The sequence below is a fragment of the Mauremys reevesii genome, linkage group 1, assembly GCF_016161935.1.
Source record: "Mauremys reevesii isolate NIE-2019 linkage group 1, ASM1616193v1, whole genome shotgun sequence".
NCBI classification, from domain to species: Eukaryota; Metazoa; Chordata; order Testudines; family Geoemydidae; genus Mauremys; species Mauremys reevesii.
In genome coordinates, this window is record NC_052623.1 from 359,661,946 (window position 1) to 359,681,570 (window position 19,625).

Consider the following 19,625-nt stretch of genomic DNA (forward strand, 5'->3'; position numbering starts at 1 on the left):
AGGAGTAAACAACACTTCCTTATCTACTTTCTCACATGCACTGAGCTGAATGTTCAAGGGAAAGTTTATTATCACTGGACTGTGCTGAGATGGCTGAGAAGAGCAGAGCGTGGGTGCGACAGGGAGAGAAGGGGGCAGAGCAGAGCGGGAGTGACACAGCGTAACTCAGCGATGCTTTGCAGAAGGGACTTTGCAGCCGGGGACACAGGATCTGGTCTCCGCGGGGAGAGGGAGGGACCCGATTCAGTCACAGCCCAGGTGTTGGGAGCCCCCAGGGGCAAGCAACCTGCCTCCCCTAGGGTTTGCGCTTACAAATGAAGGGGTGTCTGTCTTCACAGCGAACATCGTGCCATTTCTGAAAACCTAGAAAGAAAAACAGAAATGAACCCTGGGGTGGGGCAGGCTGGGCCGTTCCTGCTCTTACAGTGACCCCTCCCCCGCCCCGTTCCGTGCCCCTTGCAGAAGATCCCAGCTCCTGTGCCCAGCCCTGAGGAATAGGAGGGTGGGATGGAGCCCTGAGCGCCCCAGATTGGGGCAGCCCCATTCTGCAAAGAGAGGCCGAGGCTCAGTGTGAAAGGGGAGACGCCTGGTCCATGTGCTACTTCTCCTACCTCCCCCACCCCATGTGCCCCCACCCCAGCCAGAGGGTAGAGGAGAGAGCGAGAGCCCTGCCCCGTGACTGGGGCACCCGCTCAGGAACTGGGCTGCTGCCTCCTCCCTGCTGAGTGAGCTGCCCCCAGCCAGGCCCCTCCATGCCCTGCCCACCTGGGTCTGGCTGCACCCATGGGAACCTCTGTCCCAGGCAGGGCTCAGCCGCCGTGCAGAGGGTTTGTGTCCCTGCCCCAGGAGTCAGTGTCACCGGCCTGCTGTGCACGGAGCAGCACGTTCCTCCCTCAGACCCCGTTACCCCTCTGCTCTGGGGGTGTCTGTGCCCGTGCCCAGGGGCTGCCCGGCACTCGGATTCCTGCTTAGCCAGGCCAGAGAGCGCCGAGGGAAGGACAGTCCTGGGGCTGGGCTGGGTGGGCTCAGCCCCTCAGCAGCACCCCAGGCCCAGCAGGGAGCTCCGCGGGGGGCATAGGCCGTTCTCAGTGCCCTGTTCCCTGGGGTGCGGGTTTCTGCTGCTCTTTGACTCTATCCCCGTCCAGTGACTGCGGCCCTGGCTGTGCCCATCTGCTGGCATCAGGCCTGACGGACAGTGAGCCTGTGACTCAAAATCATATCATGATGCACATGTACCAGGGGCTCCGTTAAGTTTACATGGGCAGCCTTAGTCTGGCACTTCCTTGACTTTGGGACTTTCATGTTCCTTTAACATAATGTTTTGGGTGCAATTTTGGAATAGTTTATAAAAGTAACAAAGAATTAATGTTTTAGTAAAATGTGAATCAATTATTACAGAGCCCAGTGCTCAATGGGCTGCTTGTTACCATAGCGTGTGACTGTCTAACACACCCGGCTCATGGCAGGCCCAGGCCTGTCCCAGTGATAAATGGAATTGCTCTGAGAGTCCCAGAGCTGCTCATCACTCCCCACACCCACTGGCACTGCAGGCCCTGTTGAGATGTTATTGATATAAACTATGACTGTATCGATCATTGTTGCAACCACTGTTATATATTTGCACCAAATCTTGTACAAAGGAGGAGCAATAACTATGAAAAAGTTCTGATTTGCTGGTTATGATGATGCTGTCTGTATGTGTGTATCATTTTTGTCATTGAAGTTATGAATATGGGCTCTGTACTTGTATCTCAATGTATTTTGATTCTCGGTACCCTCAGTGCAGCATTTGGTCAGCTTCTTGAGAAGGGACTATTCTCAGTAAGTGCCCAGTCAAGAAACACTTAATGGACAATGGACTTTGGGAGACGCCAACCGACATCTGAGCTTTCCTGGGAAAGTTCAAATCCCCATTCAATGAAATGACCCCTCTCATTGTGAATGTATAACGAGGGTCACACTGAGAGGCTGGCCGTGCGAAGGGGGTCACCAATAGAAAAAGGCTGAAAACCACTGGGCTAGCTGCTGTCGCCGTCTGGGCTATTTGGAACTTACACAAGCAGCCGGTGTGTGTGCAAATGCTTGTGAGTAACACGACCCCACGAGGGGGACAAATGCAGCTCTGGTGCCCACATCATTGTGTAGATCAGTGTTTGCACAGCAGGGGTGCAACAGTGACTCCGAGCCATCACCCTTTAACAGTTCAGCAGAGTCCCCATCTGGGGCCGGGGGGATGTGTGTGTCTGTGTCTGCGCGCGTGTGCATATCTCTCTCCTGCCTGTCACTGGAGCAGACACATGAACTGACCCAGGAGATCCGGTGGGCAGCAGTTTTACCAGGTGAGACAAAGGGTTCACTCCTGACTGCCCTCCCAGCATGGGGCAGGGAAGAGAGAGGAGCCAGGATCTGCACTCCAGAGCGTGCTGGAGCCAGCCCACATCAGAATTTCAGGACCTGTGTCGTCAAAGCACTGCCAGGGTGGTAGGTTCATGTTGGTCTGAGCTGCCAACTTACCCGTATTGTAAAATAACACTGTGCAGTGCTCGATTCCTAAACGATTATCAGGTTGTCCTTCATCCCAAGGTCTGAAGCTTAACGGGGATTCATCTGACCACCCCCAGTTTTGACCACCTCCAGTCACCTGCAGAGACAAAGGAGAGCAGAGCCCCTGTCAAACCCAAGGTTACACAGCTAGAGACGTGCCCCGGAGCTGAGGGGCCATGGCAGGGCACGGGCAGAGGCTGCCCAGTGACCCTGGAGACACTGATCATTGCTATGAAATGTCAGCGCTGACAACTAGGGCTACATTTACTGGCAGCTGAAGTTACACCAGGACCTGGCCAACCCTCAGAAGCATGAAAATAGCAAGTGAAGGGAGAGTCTCCAGCACCCCCTGCCCCTGCCATCCCCACATTGCCGAGGGGAGCGCACCCCGACCTGCCCTCAGGTTCCACGTCCATCTCCAGCACAGCCCAACAGGCAGCACCTGCTGCGTCATCCCACGCGCTGTCCCGCAGCCCCACGCTGCTGCCCCCGGTCTCTCTCGTGTGCACAGACCCCCGTGACGACACTCCCAAAGCCCAGCCACAGGAGAGTTACTCTGCTCCGGGCTGCAGAGATCACGGCGGTCGGTCTGGGGGACGGGGGCGCTGGATGAAGCTGGGGGTCGCACTGTCGGGGATCAGGGGCTGCAGCAGAATTAGTCACCTGGCGACCCACCCAGCGCAGCCAGCCGGCTGCAGGCCGCCCGCCTGACTGCACCCCCTGCCTGGGCAGGAAGGGCAGCTGGCCGGCTCTTAGCCCAGCAGCTCTCGGGCTGCTCCGTGTGTTCATGCCACGGCCGCCATCCTCCCTGTGCCTGCTGCTCCTCCCCGTGCTCCTGTCCTGCTCCAGCCCTGCTCCTCCTGCTGCTCCTGCTTGTTTCCCAGCCCTGCTCCTGCTCAGTCCTGCCCGCCCCAGCTTGCTCCTGGTCCCGGCTTCCTTACCCTGCCCCTGGGCTCCGGCTCTGACCCTTGATGTGCCGCCTGGGTCCCCTCCTGCCTCTGACCCTCGGCTTGGCTCTTAATGTCTGACTCTGGCTCTGGCCCTTGTATTGGAGCCGCATCCTGCTCCTGCTCCGACCATTAATCCTGACAGCCCACGGCCCCGCCTCTATCGTGTGTGCCTTGGGCTGTTTGCTGGGGAGGGAAGCAGAAGCCGTATGCGCCTGGAGTGCGCTGCCAGCACCTCAGCCGAGGGAAGGAGCCGGGAATGTTGGTGACGATCCCCTTGTTCTGTCCATGCGTTCAGGGATTCGGGTGGGTCCTGATCCCCCCTTCCCTGTCCCTGAACAGAGCTCTGGGTTATTAATTCCCCAGGGTTTTGTACGGGGCCGTGTCCCTCGTGGGCAGCTCCTCCGTGGGCGGGTACAGGGGAGCTGCCGAGGGGCAGAGGCTGACGCTGCCCCGGGCTCAGTGGACCCCCCGAGGGGTGAAAGGCTGCGACGTGGCCCAGGAGGTCTCTGTCTCTGGCATTTTGTCACGGTGAGAAGTGAGGAGGCCAAGAGCAGTCGGGCGTGTTTAGCAAGTGACGACAGCCTGTGGGCTGGAGGGAGCCTCGTGCAGGAGTCTGCGCCGTCACCCCCCGAAACACCAGCCTCTCCCGCGCTCTGGGGCCAGACAGGAGCGGCTGCAGCAGGGTGCGTCTGTGCTGCCCCCGGAGCTCCCCCGTCTTCCATCGGTGCCACCGGCGGCATTGCTCTGCGGCTGCCGGCCGGCCAGCGGGGCCAGCAGCACCCACCACGTGCGCCAAGCCCCTAGCTCTCAGAAACGTCCCATTCAGCCTCGGCAGCTGGGTCACTGTGTGGATTAACAAGCAGGGGTTGGCCATGGCCTGGCTCGGGGACAAGCAGCACAGCGAGCCCGGAGCAGCAGAGACGCTGGATGCAGAGGAACCCACCGAGGAACAACGGGCAGCCCCAGGAACTGGGGAGCAGCGTGTGGAGCAGGCTGTGACTGTCAGACACTGCAGCCGGGGGCAGCTCTGTGCAGGGTTTATGGGGGAACAGCAGCGGCTGGGCAGGGCCCCAGGGAGAGACACCGACTGAGCCTGGCCTGGAAAGCAGCCTGCACAGGCCCAGAGTCCGTGGGTGCTCCGGGGTGGGGGGCGGGACGGGGTGGGAAGGGGGGTGGAGGCTGGGCTGGGCGGGGACGGGGCGGGACCAGCCCCTCTCCTGCTGCTCTGCTGCACCGCGGGCTGGAGGCTGCCTGGGAGCCTGGCTGGGGAGGCGGCTTCTGCTCCCGGTCCGGGCTCGGGTGCCGTGGGCAGGGCGGGAGGGAGCCGGAGCTCCCCCACTCCCATGGGCAGGGAACAGCAGCCGCCTGCCCAGCCAGGCTCTGTCCGGCTGCAGAGCAGTGACCGGGAGGGGCGGCGGAACGTGCCAGGGCGCGGGACGGGGCAGTGGGAGGACACGGTCCCTGCCCCCCCACACACACACAGGTAACGTGGGATGGGGAGAGTGCGGCGGCCCTGGGCTGGGTGCGGGGGAGGGATGTTTGGGGGGGGACATGTGACCTCCCCGTTAGACCAGTATGGGGAGACACCAGTCATCTAAGGGGCGCCCATGGGGGAGGGGCACAGCGGGGGCGGGAAGAGGCGGGGTGGGGTTTGGGGGAGGGGGTGGAGTGGGGGCAGGAAGGGAACATAACAGGCAATGATCAAGTGATCTCTCTCCTGCCATCCATCTCCACCCTCTGACAAACAGAGGCTAGAGGTACCATTCCTTACCCAGCCTGGCTAATAGCCATTAAGGGACTTAACCTCCATGAATTTATCCAGTTCTCTTTTAAATGCTGTTATAGTCCTGGCCTTCACAACCTCCTCAGGCAAGGATGTCCAAAAGTTGACTGTGCGCTGCTTGAAGAAGAACTTCCTTTGATTTGTTTTAAACCTGCTGCCTATTAATTTCATTTGGTGACCCCTAGTTCTTGTATTATGGGAATAAGTAAATAACTTTTCCTTATCCATTTTCTCAACATCACTCATGATTTTATATACCTCTATCATATCCCCCCTTAGTCTTCTCTTTTCCAAGCTGATGAGTCCTAGGCAGCCTCTTTAATCTCTCCTCATATGGGACCCTCTCTAAACCCCTAATCATTTTAGTTGCCCTTTTCTGAACCTTTTCTAGTGCCAGTATATCTTTTTTGAGGTGAGGAGACCACATCTGTACACAGTATTCGAGATGTGGGCGTACTATGGATTTATATAAGGGCAATAAGATATTCTCCGTCTTATTCTCTATCCCCTTTTTAATGATTCCTACATCCTGTTTGCTTTTTTGACCGCCTCTGCACACTGTGTGGACATCTTCAGAGAACTATCCACAATGACTCCAAGATCTTTTTCCTGACTCGTTGTAGCTAAATTATCCCCCATCATGTTGTATGTATATATGGGGTTATTTTTTCCAATGTGCATTACTTTCCATTTATCCACATTAAATTTCATTTGCCATTTTGTTGCCCAGTCACTTAGTTTTGTGAGATCTTTTTGATGTTCTTCACAATCTGCTTTGGTCTTAACTATCTTGAGTAGTTTAGTATCCTCTGCAAACTTTGCCACCTCACTGTTTACCCCTTTCTCCAGATCATTTATGAATAAATTGAATAGGATTGGTCCTAGGACTGACCCTTGGGGAACACCACTAGTTACCCCTCTCCATTCTGAGAATTTACCATTAATTCCTACTCTTTGTTACCTATCCTTTAACTAGTTCTCAGTCCATGAAAGGACCTTCCCTTTTATCCCATGACAGCTTAATTTACGTAAGAGCCTTTGGTGAGGGATCTTGTCAAAGGCTTTCTGGAAATCTAAGTACACTATGTCCACCGGATCCCCCTTGTCCACATGTTTGTTGACCCCTTCAAAGAACTCTAATAGATTAGTAAGACACGATTTCCCTTTACAGAAACCATGTTGACTAGTGCTCAACAGTTTATGTCTTTCTATGTGTCTGACAATTTTATTCTTAACTATTGTTTCGACTAATTTGCCTGGTACCTACGTTAGACTTACCGGTCTGTAATTGCCGGGATCACCCCTAGAGCCCTTTTTAAATATTGGCGTTACATTAGCTAACTTCCAGTCATTGGGTACCGAAGCCGATTTAAAGGACAGGTTACAAACCTTAGTTAATAGTTCTGCAACTTCACATTTGAGTTGTTTCAGAACTCTTGGGTGAATGCCATCTGGTCCCGGTGACTTGTTAATGTTGAGTTTATCAATTAATTCCAAAACCTCCTCTAGTGACACTTCAATCTGTGACAGTTCCTCAGATTTGTCACCTACAAAAGCCAGCTCAGGTTTGGGAATCTCCCTAACATCCTCAGCCGTGAAGACTGAAGCAAAGAATCCATTTAGTTTCTCCGCAATGACTTTATCGTCTTTAAGCGCTCCTTTTGTATTTCGATCGTCAAAGGGCCCCACTGGTTGTTTAGCAGGCTTCCTGCTTCTGATGTACTTAAAAAACATTTTGTTATTACCTTTGGAGTTTTTGGCTAGCCGTTCTTCAAACTCCTCTTTGGCTTTTCTTATTACACTCTTGCACTTAAGTTGGCAGTGTTTGTGCTCCTTTCTATTTGCCTCACTAGGACTTGACTTCCACTTTTTAAAGGAAGTCTTTTTATCTCTCACTGCTTCTTTTACATGGTTGTTAAGCCATGGTGGCTCTTTTTTAGTTCTTTTACTGTTTTTCTTAATTTGGGGTATACATTGAAGTTGGGCCTCTATTATGGTGTCTTTAAAAAGGGCCCATGCAACTTGCAGGGATTTCACTTTAGTCACTGTACCTTTTAACTTTTGTTTAACTAACCCCCTCATTTTTGTATAGTTCCCCCTTTTGAAATTAAATGCCACAGTGTTGGGCTGTTGAGGTGTTCTTCCCACCACAGGGATGTTGAATGCTATTGTATTATGGTCACTATTTCCAAGCGGTCCTGATATAGTTACCTCTTGGACAAGCTCCTGTGCTCCACTCAGGATTAAATCTAGAGTTGCCTCTCCCCTTGTGGGTTCCCGTACCAGCTGCTCCATGAAGCAGTCATTTAAAGTATCGAGAAATTCTATCTCTGCATTTCGTCCTGAAGTGAAGTGTTTCCAGTCAATATGGGGATAATTGAAATCCCCCACTATTATTGGGTTCTTAATTTTGATAGCTTCTCTAATTTCCCTTAGCATTTCATCATCACTATTACTGTCCTGGTCAGGTGGTCGATAATAGATCCCTAATGTTATATTTTTACTAGAGCATGAAATTTCTATCCCTAGAGATTCTATGGAACATGTGGACTCGCTTAAGATTTTTACTTCATTTGAATCTACATTTTCTTTCACATATAGTGCCACCCCTCCCCCTGCACGACCTGTTCTGTCCTTCCGATATATTTTGTATCCCGGAATGATTGTGTCCCATTGAGTGCTCTCAGTCCACCAGGTTTCTGTGATGCCTATTATATTAATATCCTCCTTTATCACAAGGCACTCTAGTTCACCCATCTTATTATTTAGACTTCTAGCATTTGTGTACAAGCACTTTAAAAACTTGTCCCTGTTTGTCTGCCCTTTTCTGATGTGCCAGATTCTTTTTTATGTGACTGTTTATCATCTGATCCGGCCCTTACATTATCCTCTTCTGTCCTCTGCTCCTGACTATACCCTGGAGATTCTCTATCATCAGACTCTCCCCTAAGAGAAGTCTGTGTCCGATCCACATGCTCCTATGCAGCAGTCGGCTTTCCCCCATCTCCAAGTTTAAAAACTGCTCTACACCTTTTTGATGTTTAGTGAAGACTAAGGGGGGACATGATAGAGGTATATAAAATCATGAGTGATGTTGAGAAAGTGGATAAGGAAAAGTTATTTACTTATTCCCATAATACAAGAACTAGGGGTCACCAAATGAAATTAATAGGCAGCAGGTTTAAAACAAATCAAAGGAAGTTCTTCTTCACGCAGCGCACAGTCAACTTGTGGAACTCCTTACCTGAGGAGGTTGTGAAGGCTAGGACTATAACAGTGTTTAAAAGGGGAGTGGATAAATTCATGGTGGCTCAGTCCATAAATGGCTATTAGCTAGGATGGGTAAGAATGGTGTCCCTAGCCTCTGTTCGTCAGAGGATGGAGATGGATGGCAGGAGAGAGATCACTTGATCATTGCCTGTTAGGATCACTCCCTCTGGGGCACCTGGCATTGGCCACTGTCAGTAGACAGATACTGGGCTAGATGGACCTTTGGTCTGACCCGGTATGGCCTTTCTTAAGTTCTTATGTGCCAGCAGTCTGGTTCCACTTTGGTTTAGGTGGAGCCCATCTCTCCTGTATAAGCTCCTCCCATCCCAGAAGTTTCCCCAGTTCCTAATGAACATGAACCCCTCCTCTCTACACCATCGTCTCATCCACGCATTGCGACTCTGAAGCTCTGCATGCCTACCTGGCCCTGCGTGTGGAACTGGGAGCATTTCTGAGAATGCCACCATAGAGGTCCTGGATTTCAGTCTCTTCCCTAGCAGCCTAAATTTGGCTTCCAGGACATCTCTCCTACCCTTCCCCATGACATTGGTACCTACATGTATCACAACCACCAGTTCCTCCCCAGCACTACACATAAGTCTATCTAGATGCCTCGAGAGATCCACAACCTTCGCACCAGGCAGGCAAGTCACCATACGGTTCTCCCGGTCATCACAAACCCAGCTATCTACGTTTCTAATGATCGAATCTCCCATTACTAACACCTGCCTTTTCCTAGAAACTGGAGTTCCCTCCCCCGGAGAGGCCATCTCAGTGCGAGAGGCGGCCCCAGCACCATCTGGAAGGAGGGTCCCAACTACGGGAAGGGGTGGGGTTTGGGGAAAGGGGTGGAGTGGGGGCAGGAAGAGGCGGGGTGAGGTTTCGGGGGAGCGGGTGGCGTGGGGGCAGGGTCTTGGCAGAGCAGAGATCGAGCCCCCCCCCCCCACTGGAAATCAGGAAGTCGGTGCCTATGCCAGGCTGTTTGCTGGACTAGAGACTGGCCTGGAGAGCTCCCCCTCCCCCGGTGTGGTGGGTTCCTGGGCGCTAGTGTCACGAACGTGAATATTAGTAACAGCAGCTTATACTCTGCACCGGGCACTGGGGATCGATCCTGTGACTGAAAACCCAGGCGGTTACAGCCCCTTTTCACCCCGTTCCAATGGAAATCCTGCTCTGGTGCCACCCCCGCCCCAAACAACAACCTCACTGAGCAGAGACCCAGAGCCCAGGGGCTGGGGAGGGGCTGCCAGAGGCAGAGCGGGCACCGGGCACTCACCTTCTGAGAGTCTGAGAGTCCGATCCAGATGTGAATCTTCTTTGTGGAGTCCGGCTTGATGTAATGGGCCAGCATGTTCTTTTCCTCAGCACTGTGAATGGAGGCGAGATGGGCCCCGGGCCAGTGGTGCTGGCACTCAGCCTGGGAGAAGAGAAAACAGAGCTAGATACCCCCCAGCCCCAGTGCAGGGAGCAGCAGGAGCGACTCCAGCTCTGTTCCAGGGCCCTGCCTCCCCCGGGCAGCCAGGGCTGTGAGGGGACAGGACCCCCTGGTAGCGCCTCTCCCCTCCCCAGGACCAATGGGGGGAGCAGGTAGAGCCGCCTCCCTCCCTCCATCCCCCTTCACGTTCCCGGCCCCCACCCCGCGCGGCACAGCCACAGCCACCCTGTGCCCTGCTGGCGTCACCCAATCCCTCCCGCCCCAGCTCCTGGGCTCTGCTCTGAGCACCGGCCTGCCCTGGGCCATGGCTCTGCCAGACCCACCCGCTGTCATGCTGGGAGGAGAGCACGGGTGGGGCGGATGAAGGGCACTGTGCTGACCCAGGCACTCGGACTCTGCCAGGCGCTCGGCTTGTGCCCGTGAGCAATTAGCACCACATGAGCTCAGTGCAGCCCTGGCCGAGGGGATTTCCTGGCAGATCTCACACGGTCCTGGAGCCCGGGCTGCAGCCAAGCCCGGAAGCCTACACAGCAATGAAACAGGCATGGCAAGTGGGCAGCAGGGCAACGGGCAGAGAGGCTGGTGGCGAGGGCCAGAGCAGAGCCCCACAGAGACACGCCGCAATCGACCGTTGTGGTGACAATCGGGTGCCTGAGCAGTGCAGCGTGTAAGGTGCCCCCTTAGCCCCCACACACATGCAGGGTGGGAGGTGAACTCTGCGGATGAACCTCTGAACTCTGGGGCTGCCTTGGCCAAGGACAGCAACTGTCAGTGGGGTACAGAGAAGGGATGGGAATGTTAATGGGGCATTTGGATTGCTGAGCTTAAGTACCTGAGGGGAAAAGGACACGGACCAACTTACTTGGGGGTGGGTCATTTGTGTTTATGAACCCTAGTTGCATTAATATGCAAATTAATGCTGATTTTTCCCCTCCTTTTATTAAAAGGTTTTGCTACACTCGGACTCAGTGCTTGCGAGAGGGGAAGTACTGCCGGTTAGAGGCCCCCGGGGGGTGTGTGTAATTGTCCCAGGTCACTGGCTGGGGGCTCGAGAAGGTTCTGTGTTGTATTGTTGAAACGAAACCCGGCCCTTGTTGCTGCTGGCTCCACGTGACAGAAGGGTTACAAACATAATAAATGTAACATCCCTGTGGTGGGGAAAACACCACAGCAGCCCACCAAGGTAGCATTTCATTTCAGAAAAGGGAACTACACAAAAATGAAGAAGTTAGTGAAACAGAAATTAAAAGGTACAGCGCAAAAAGTGAAATCCCTGCAAGTGGCATGGAAACTTTTTAAAAATACCATAATAGAGACTTAATTGAAATGTATACCCCAAATTAAAAAACATAGTAAGAGAACCAAAAAACAGCCACCGAGGCTAAACAAGAAAGTAAAAGGAGCAGTGAGAGGCAAAAAGGCCTCCTTTAAAAAGTGGAAGTTAAATTCAACTTTTTAAGTACATCAGAAGCAGGAAGCCTGCTAAACACCCAGTGGGGCCCCTGGACAATCGAGATGCTAAAGGAGCACTCAAGGATGATAAGGCCATTGCAGAGAAGCTAAATTAATTCTTTGCATTGGTCTTCATGGCTGAGGATGTGAGAGAGATTCCCAAACCTGAGCCGTTCTTTTCAGGTGACTATCAGGGTTCCCTCTACACTCTGAACTCTGGGGTACAGATGTGTGAACCTGTATGGAAGACCCTCTAAGCTTATTTCTACCATCTTAGATTAAAAACTTCCCCAAGGCACAAATCCTTTCCTTGTCTTTGGACAGTATTGCTGCCACCACCAAGTGATTTAGACAAAAAAATCAGGAAAAGAGTCCCTTGGAGTCCTTTGTTCCCCAAAATATTCCCCCAAACCCATTCACCCCCTTTCCTGGGGAAGCTTGAGAATAATGTGAGTTCCGACCAGACCCTTTGTCCCTTAGACACTGAAAATCTAACAGGTTCTTAAAGGAAGAACTTTATTTAAAGAAAAAGGAAAAAAAAATAACATCTTCAAAATCATGATGTAAGGTAACTTTACAGGGAAATAAAAAGATTTAAACACAGAGGATTCCCCTCTAGGCTCAGCTTGAAAGTTACAAAAAACAGGAATAAAACTCCCTCTTAGCATAGGGAAAATTCACAAGCTAAAACAAAAGATAATCTAACGCATTTCCTTGCCCTTACTTACAATTTCTGTATTTTTAAATGTATCATTTCAGGTTTCAGAGTAGCCGCCGTGTTAGTCTGTATCCACAAAAAGAACAGGAGTACTTGTGGCACCTTAGAGACTAACAAATTTATTTCAGCATGAGCTTTCATGAGCTACAGCTCACTTCTTCAGATGCATAGAATGGAACACACAGACAGGAGATATTTATACATACAGAGAACACCATCATAGAACATAACTACATCAGCCACGCCATCAGGGTCTCATTCGCCTGCTCATCTACCAACGTGATATATGCCATCATGTGCCAGCAGTGCCCCTCTGCCATGTACATTGGCCAAACCGGACAGTCTCTACACAACAGAATAAATGGACACAAATCTGACATCAGGAATCATAACATTCAAAAACCAGTGGGAGAACACTTCAACCTCTCTAACCACTCAGTGACAGACTTGAAGGTGGCAATTTTGCAACAAAAAAACTTCAAAAACAGAGTCCAAAGAGAGACTGCTGAACTCGAATTAATATGCAAATTAGATGCAAATTAGATACAATTAACTTAGGTTTAAACAGAGACTGGGAATGGTTGAGTCATTACACTAATTGATTCTATTTCCCTATGTTAAGTTCTCCTCACACCTTCTATGGGTCATCTCAATTATCACTTCAAAGATTTTTTTTGTCCTGCTGATGATAGCTCATCTCAATTGATTGGACTCTTCCAGTTGGTATGTGTACTTCCACCTTTTCATGTTCTCTGTATGTATAAATATCTCCTGTCTGTGTGTTCTATTCTATGCATCTGATGAAGTGGGCTGTAGCCCACGAAAGCTTATGCTGCAATAAATGTGTTAGTCTCTAAGATGCCACAAGTATTTCAGGTATGTTTTCAGGAGATGTTTTACCTGCTTGGTCTCTCTTACCATCCAGAAAGGGAACAAAACAAAGAGAGCACAAACAAAACCTCCCCCCACCTCCGGATTTGAAAGTATCTTCTTTTCCATTGGTCCTTCTGGTCATGTGCCAACTAGGTTAATTGAACTGATTAACCCCTTACAGGTAAAGTGATTCTGTACCTCTGGCCAGGAAGGATTTTATGTTACTTCATACATAAAGGTTGTTACTCTTCCCTTCATATTTATGACAATGACAAATCTGAGGAACTGTGCCAAATTAAGTTATCATTACAGGAGGTTTTGAACAAATTGATAAATTAAACAGTAAGTCACCAGGACCAGATGGTATCAAGCCAAGACTTCTGACGGAACTACCAACTGTGGTATGTAACCTATCATTTAAATCATTTAAATCAGCTTCTGCACCAGATGACTGGAGAATGTGATTCCAATTTTTAAAAAAAGCTCCAGATGCAATCATTGTAATTCAAGGCCAGTAAGGCTAACTTCAGTACCGGACAAACTGGTTGAAACTATAGTAAAGAAAAAAATTGCCAGATACATATAGATGAACATAATTTGTTGGGGAAGAGTCGACATGGTTTTTGTGAAGGGAAATCATGCCTCACCAATCTACTAGAATTCTTTGAGGGAGTCAACAAGCATGTGAACAAGGGTGATCCAGTGGGTCTAGTGTACTTAGATATTCAGAAAGCCTTTGACAAGGTCCCTCATCAGAGGCTCTTAAGCAAAGTGAGCTGTCATGGGATAAGCGGGAAGGTCCTTTCATGGATCAGTAACCGGTTAAAAGATCAGAAACAAAGAGTAGGAATAAGTGGTCAGTTTTCAGAATGGAGGGCAGTAAGTAGTCAGGTGCCCCAGGGGTCTGTATTGGAACCAGTCCTGTTCAACATATTCATCAATGATCTGGAAAAAGGATTAAACTGTGAGATGGTAAAATTTGCAGATGATACAAAACTACTCAAGATAGTTAAGTCCAAAGCAGGCTGTGAAGAGTTACAGAGGTTTCTCACAAAACTGGGTGACTGGGCAACACAATGGTGGATGAAATTCAAGGTGGATAAATGTAAAGTAATGCACATTGAAAAATATAATCCCAAATACACATATGAAATGATGGGGTCAAAATTAGCTGTTATCACTCAAGAAAGATATTGCAGTCATTGTGGATAGTCCCAACCTGCAGCCCCCTCCTACACCTCCAGCCCAGAGCCTATACCCCCCCCGTACCTCAACTCCCTGCCCCAGCACAGAGCCATCTCCTATACCCCAAATCCCTCATCCCTGGGCCCACCCCAGAGCCCGCACCAAAGGCCGAAGCCTTCACCCACCCCACACACCTGAACCCTTTGCCCAAGCCACATGAAAGTGAGTGAGGGTGGGGGACAGTGACAGAGGATCGGGGGTGGAGCAATTGGGGGCGGGGCCTCAGAGAAGGGGCGGGGCAGGGGTGTGCACTTAGAAAGTTGGCAACCCTCCCCCGCCCCTCCCACCGGAGCTGATTCCCCAGCCCAACCCAACTCACTTACTCTGATATTCACCCTAAACCGCCCCATCCCCCCAGCCTCCAGCTCCAGCCCAGCATCCCTGAGCCCCGCTGCCCCCAGCCTCTCACCTCAGCCTCTCTCCAGTTTTTCTTTTGGGCGATGTATCGATAGCAGCTGTCTTGGAAGGGTAGCCAGCACCCGGGACAGGACACAGCCTGTACCCCTGAAGAGAGAGGGTGGGGACAGAACACAGTGGTTAGATGCTGTTTGAGAGGCAGCGCCATTTCTTCTCAGGCCTGGGGGCACAGAGGGACGGGGTGGAGCCGTGTCCCAGCGGGGGGAGGGAACGGGACAGTCTGAGGAGAAAGACACAGTGTGCAGGGACTGGGGCAGCCCAGCCGGGAGCAGAGGCTGGATGGGGGAGAAGCTGGGGCTGGAGCGGAGCCATGAGCAGCCCTTGGAGAGGGACCCCGTGGGGACACGGCCGGCCAGTGGGAGGGGACCACGGGAGGGTGGGGTGGGAGCCTGGAGCTGACGGGGGCTGAGTGCCCGTTGCCCAGGGACTGACCCCACCCAATCCTCATGGGAAGAGCCGACCCTGGGGGGCCTTTCACCCACCTTCTCTCACCCGCTCCCTGGGGAGGGGCCGCAGGGCCTGGGCTCCCCCCGGGCAGTGACCCCCCAGCAGCAGGAGATGGGCAGTGGCTCTGGGAGCGACGAGGGAAATGAATTCACTTCCCGAGGGGCCGGGCAGGGACTCACCGGCCATCGAGGGGTTAAAGATCAGGCAGCCGAGGAGGCAGAGTCCAAAGTAGGTGACTGGCCCCATCTTCTCACTTCCCCTGGGGAGAAAACACACCTGGGAGATGGGGCCATGAGAAGCTGGGACACCCCCCGGAGCGACCCTCCCCTCCCCATGGGGCATTTCCCAGGGGGAGGTGCCTAGATCCTGGGGCTGTTTGCTAAAGCACCTGGCTGGGCTGGAAGGGCCCTGAGAGGGATCCCATCCCCCAGCCCTGGGGCACCGAGCTCAAGGCCCATCTGCCTGGGTCCGAAGGGCCCTTCCTCCTCCACCCCTCACTGAGCCGGGCCCCAGGGACAGAACTGGACACTCAGCAGGGAGCCAGGTCCCAGCTCCGCAGTGGCTGGGCTCTGCAAGCAGCATCTCCAGGGACTCCGCAAACCAGGGCTGCAGGTGGGGAGGAGCCAGGGATCAGCAGGGAGGTCGGGGTCACTCAGATGGGACCTGGGTCCCAGGGAACAGGGTCCCATTTGCAGAGCAAAGCAGTTCTCAGAAGGGGCATTTGCCATCTCCCGCTGGCCCTCTCTCCCCCAGTGCTGGGGCTGGCAGGTCCCCTCGGTAGCCACCTACATGGAACTTGGGGGGAGGGCACAGGCGGCAGGAGAGGACAGTTTGGAAGAGGCCCCAGTGGCACCAGGATGGAGGCCAGTCTGTGTGCACGTGGCTGGAATGCCAGCTGCAGGTGCAGCACCTCTGCAACCGTTCTCTGACTAGAGAGCCGGTTTAGTGTTAGAAACATGGAGCCTTTTGTGTTATCACCCAGCACCTGGTACATGAAACACCCACTGACCCCACCCCTGGGGCCTTTCCCCACTAACAGGTGTTTGAATCACACTCATATCTCCAGCTCCAGGGACAATGGGTGTCTGGAAAGCCAACACCGCGTGGTTGGGGCGGGGAGGGGGAGGGGCGGGGTTATAGTTACTGCAGCCCATGGTGGGGGCTGGGACCCCCGTTGCACCATTATTAGCAGAAGGGGTTGAATGGGAGAGCTGCCCTGCAGAGAGATGCTCCAGCAGGGACTGGACACAGAACTGGAGGCTGGGCCCAGCTCCCGGAGGGGCAGAGCGCTGGGCACAGCTCCGCAGGGCGTTAGGGTCCCGCGTGCAGGGCTGTGCTGGGGGGGAGGAAGGAGGGAGACAGAGACGGCCCCAGGCTCAGGGGACACACCTGGGACAAGCCTGGCCACCCACCCCCGTAACAGATCAGCTGCCGCCAGCCCCCAGCGCGGGAGGAGGAGGAAGCTGGAGGAAGCCGGGGTCTCACCTGAGTGTCTCGCTGGGTAGCTGCTCTGGTGCAAGGCCAGTCCAAGTGCAGCCTGCATGGGACACTGGCCGGGCCCGGGGCATTTATAGACCAGTGCGGGGAGGGGACCGGGTGTCAGTACTGAACATGCAGATCTGTGCTGATGGCAGCTACAATCATTGAACGCCCAGGCAGACAGAGCTAAGAGGAGCCAGGACCCAGCCACCAGCCGGGCTGGGAGCAGGAGGCAGTGTTTGTCAGGGCTGAGAGAACAGATAAAATGAAAGCTATTTCCTTCCCCCTCCCACCATCTGTCAGTGCTGAGATCGTATAGATCATTGTTGCAACCACTGTTACATATTTGCAGCAAATATTGTACAAAGGTTGTCGTGTGAAGCATCTATGAAGACGCTATGATTTGCTGGTTAGGGTTATGCTGTCTGCATGGGTGTATCCTTTTGTAGTCGAAGTTCTGAATATTGGCTCTGTACTTGTATCTCAATGTGCTTTGATTCTAAGTAGCCTCAGTGCAGCATTTGGGCAGCTTCTCGAGAAGGGACTATTCCCAGTAACTGCCCCGTGAAGAAACACTTAATGGACAATGGACTTTGGGAGAGGCCAACCCACATCTGAGCTTTCCTGGGAATGTTCAAACTAACATGTAAACAACAGCGTCGGCCTGCAAACTGAGTCATGCATGGACATGTGACTTGCCCATGTGACTCCAGACTCCATCTTGTTGCTGGGATTTTCCACAATAAGAACAAAGGGATCCTTCCATGGACACAGAATATAAAAGTCCCTGAAAACTCCTCCATCTTCTCTTCAATCCTGCTTCTTACCTCTGGAGAAACCTTGCTACAAAATGATGCTCTGAACAAAGGACTGAATGACCCATCCCAGCTGGGGATGTTCCAGAGACTTGATTTGAACCTGCAGTTTATTCCATCACTGCTACAAGCCTGAACCAAGGACGTTGCCATTACTGTATGGAATTGATTCCATTTCACCAATTCTAGCTCTCATCTCTATCTTTTTCCTTTTATGAATAAACCTTTAGATTTTAGATTCTAAAGGATTGGCAACAGCATGATTTGTGGGTAAGATCTGATTTGTATATTCACCTGGGTCTGGGGCTTGGTCCTTTGGGATCGGGATTTTTTACATGCATTTTTTCTTTTATTGGGGTGTTGGTTTTCATAACCATTCATCCCCAGGACGAGTGCACTGGTGGTGATACTGGGAGACTGGAGTGTCTAAGGAAATTGCTTGTGTGACTTGTGGTCAGCCAGTGGGGTGAGACCGAAGTCCTCTTTGTCTGGCTGGTTTGGTTTGCCTTGGTGTGCAAAGGAACCCAGCCTTGGGCTGTGACTGCCCTGCTCTGAGCAATTAGTCCTGAACTGATACTCTCCATTGTGTCCCACCAGTGGCAGCATCGTTAAGGCTGCTGGTATCTGGGGCTAGTGAGGCTGTTTGAAGGCCGGGCACAGCACAGACCCTGTGAATTCGTGGCACCTGGTAACTTCCCTCATCTCATTTCCAAGCACCAGCTGACTCCTACTGTGAATTTTATGCATAGATTGCAAGGCCAGGAAGGACCATTGGGTTCACCTGGTCTGACCCCCCCCCCCCCCGTAAAACACAGGCCAGAGACCTGCCCCCACAATAATGCCTAGAGCGGAGCTGTTAGAAAAACATCCAATGTCGGTTTTAAAATTGCCCGTGATGGAGAATCCACCACGACTCTGGGGAAGTTGTTCCAGTTACTCTCACTGGCAAAAATTTCTGCCACATTTCCAGTCTGGATTTGTCTAGCTTCAGCTCCCAGGACTGGACCGTGTTACACCTTTGTCTGCTAGACTGGGGAGCCCATTGCTCAATAGCTGTTCCCATGTAGGTATTTACAGACTGGAATCAAGTCCCCCCTTAACCTTTTCTTTGCTCAGCTGAACAGATTGAGCTCCCTGAGTCTAGCACTGTAAGGCAGTGTGATAGACCCAGGCCAGTTGGGAACAGCACAGGAGTCCTATTAGTATCCAGGAAGTGGGCGGGCGAAGCCCGCCCTCTGCTAAAGGACCTCCCCCCAGCCTAAGGAGAGGATCCACAGGTCCGGGACACTAACTAAGTACGTGGGACAAATAATGAAAAAAACAGGAGCGGGAGTGAGGTCACAGGGCTAAACGAAGGGAACCAGATGGGGACACCGAGCAGAGAACCCCGGACAATGCCCACTGCTCCTCGAAGGCGTCAAGGGAGCCAGTGGACGCCGCCCAGAGGAACTCCGCCCGGATGCGTGAACGGACGGAGGAGTGGAAATAGGCCCCACAGTCGCAGGAAATCCCATCGGCCAACCTCCTCTCCCTGGTTTTATAGATGGCCAGTTTGGCCAGGACTAAGAGGAGGTTGACAAGGAGATCCCGCGACTTCGTGGGGCCACGGATAGGGAGTGCATAGACAAACAGGTGAGGGGAAAAGTGCAACCAAAAACGTAATAGGAGATCCAAGAGGAGCCGGAACAGGGGCTGCAACCTGGCACACTCCAAATAAACATGTGCCAGGGTCTCCTTCACGCCGCAAAAGGGGCAGGTGTTGGGGACAGGGGTAAACCGCGCCAAGTACACGCCCGTGCTCACGGCCCCGTGAAGGAGCCGCCAACTGACATCCCCGGCGGGCCTCGGGACTAGGGCAGAATACAGGCTGGCCCACCGGGGCTCCTCACCCTCGAGAGGTGGCAGGAGGTCCCGCCATTTCGTATCGGGGCGGGACGCGAGGGTGAGGTAGTGAAGCGTGTGGAGCACGAGCGTGTACAGATGTTTCCTTGGCGCGGTCTGGAACAAAACCGGCTGCAGATCGGGCAGCCGGCTTGCAGTGAAAGGGCGAGGGGGGTGAGTGGGGCCACGGGGCAGGGGCCCGATAAAAAGATCCACAGGGCCCGGGGTGGAAGGTGGGCGGGGCGTGCCCTCTCGCAGGACCCGGTCGAGGTAAACCCGAGCAGCGGGCAGTAAAGCGGCCTTCACCTCCTGAAGT

The 19,625-nt window shown here is 52.7% G+C and overlaps 1 protein-coding gene across 1 annotated transcript; it reads right to left on the reverse strand.

Annotated features, from left to right (window-relative positions):
- Positions 1-295: 295 nt before the first annotated feature.
- LOC120395676 (C-type lectin BfL-2-like) lies at positions 296-16,730 on the reverse strand. Its single transcript, XM_039520306.1, has 6 exons — positions 16,620-16,730; positions 15,314-15,393; positions 14,680-14,774; positions 9,820-9,964; positions 2,515-2,631; positions 296-363 (listed from the first exon to the last, which is right to left on the reverse strand). Exons 1-6 carry the CDS (start codon positions 16,700-16,702, stop codon positions 296-298), a joined length of 588 nt encoding a protein of 195 aa, XP_039376240.1. The 5' UTR covers positions 16,703-16,730.
- Between the last annotated feature and the right edge of the window lie 2,895 nt (positions 16,731-19,625).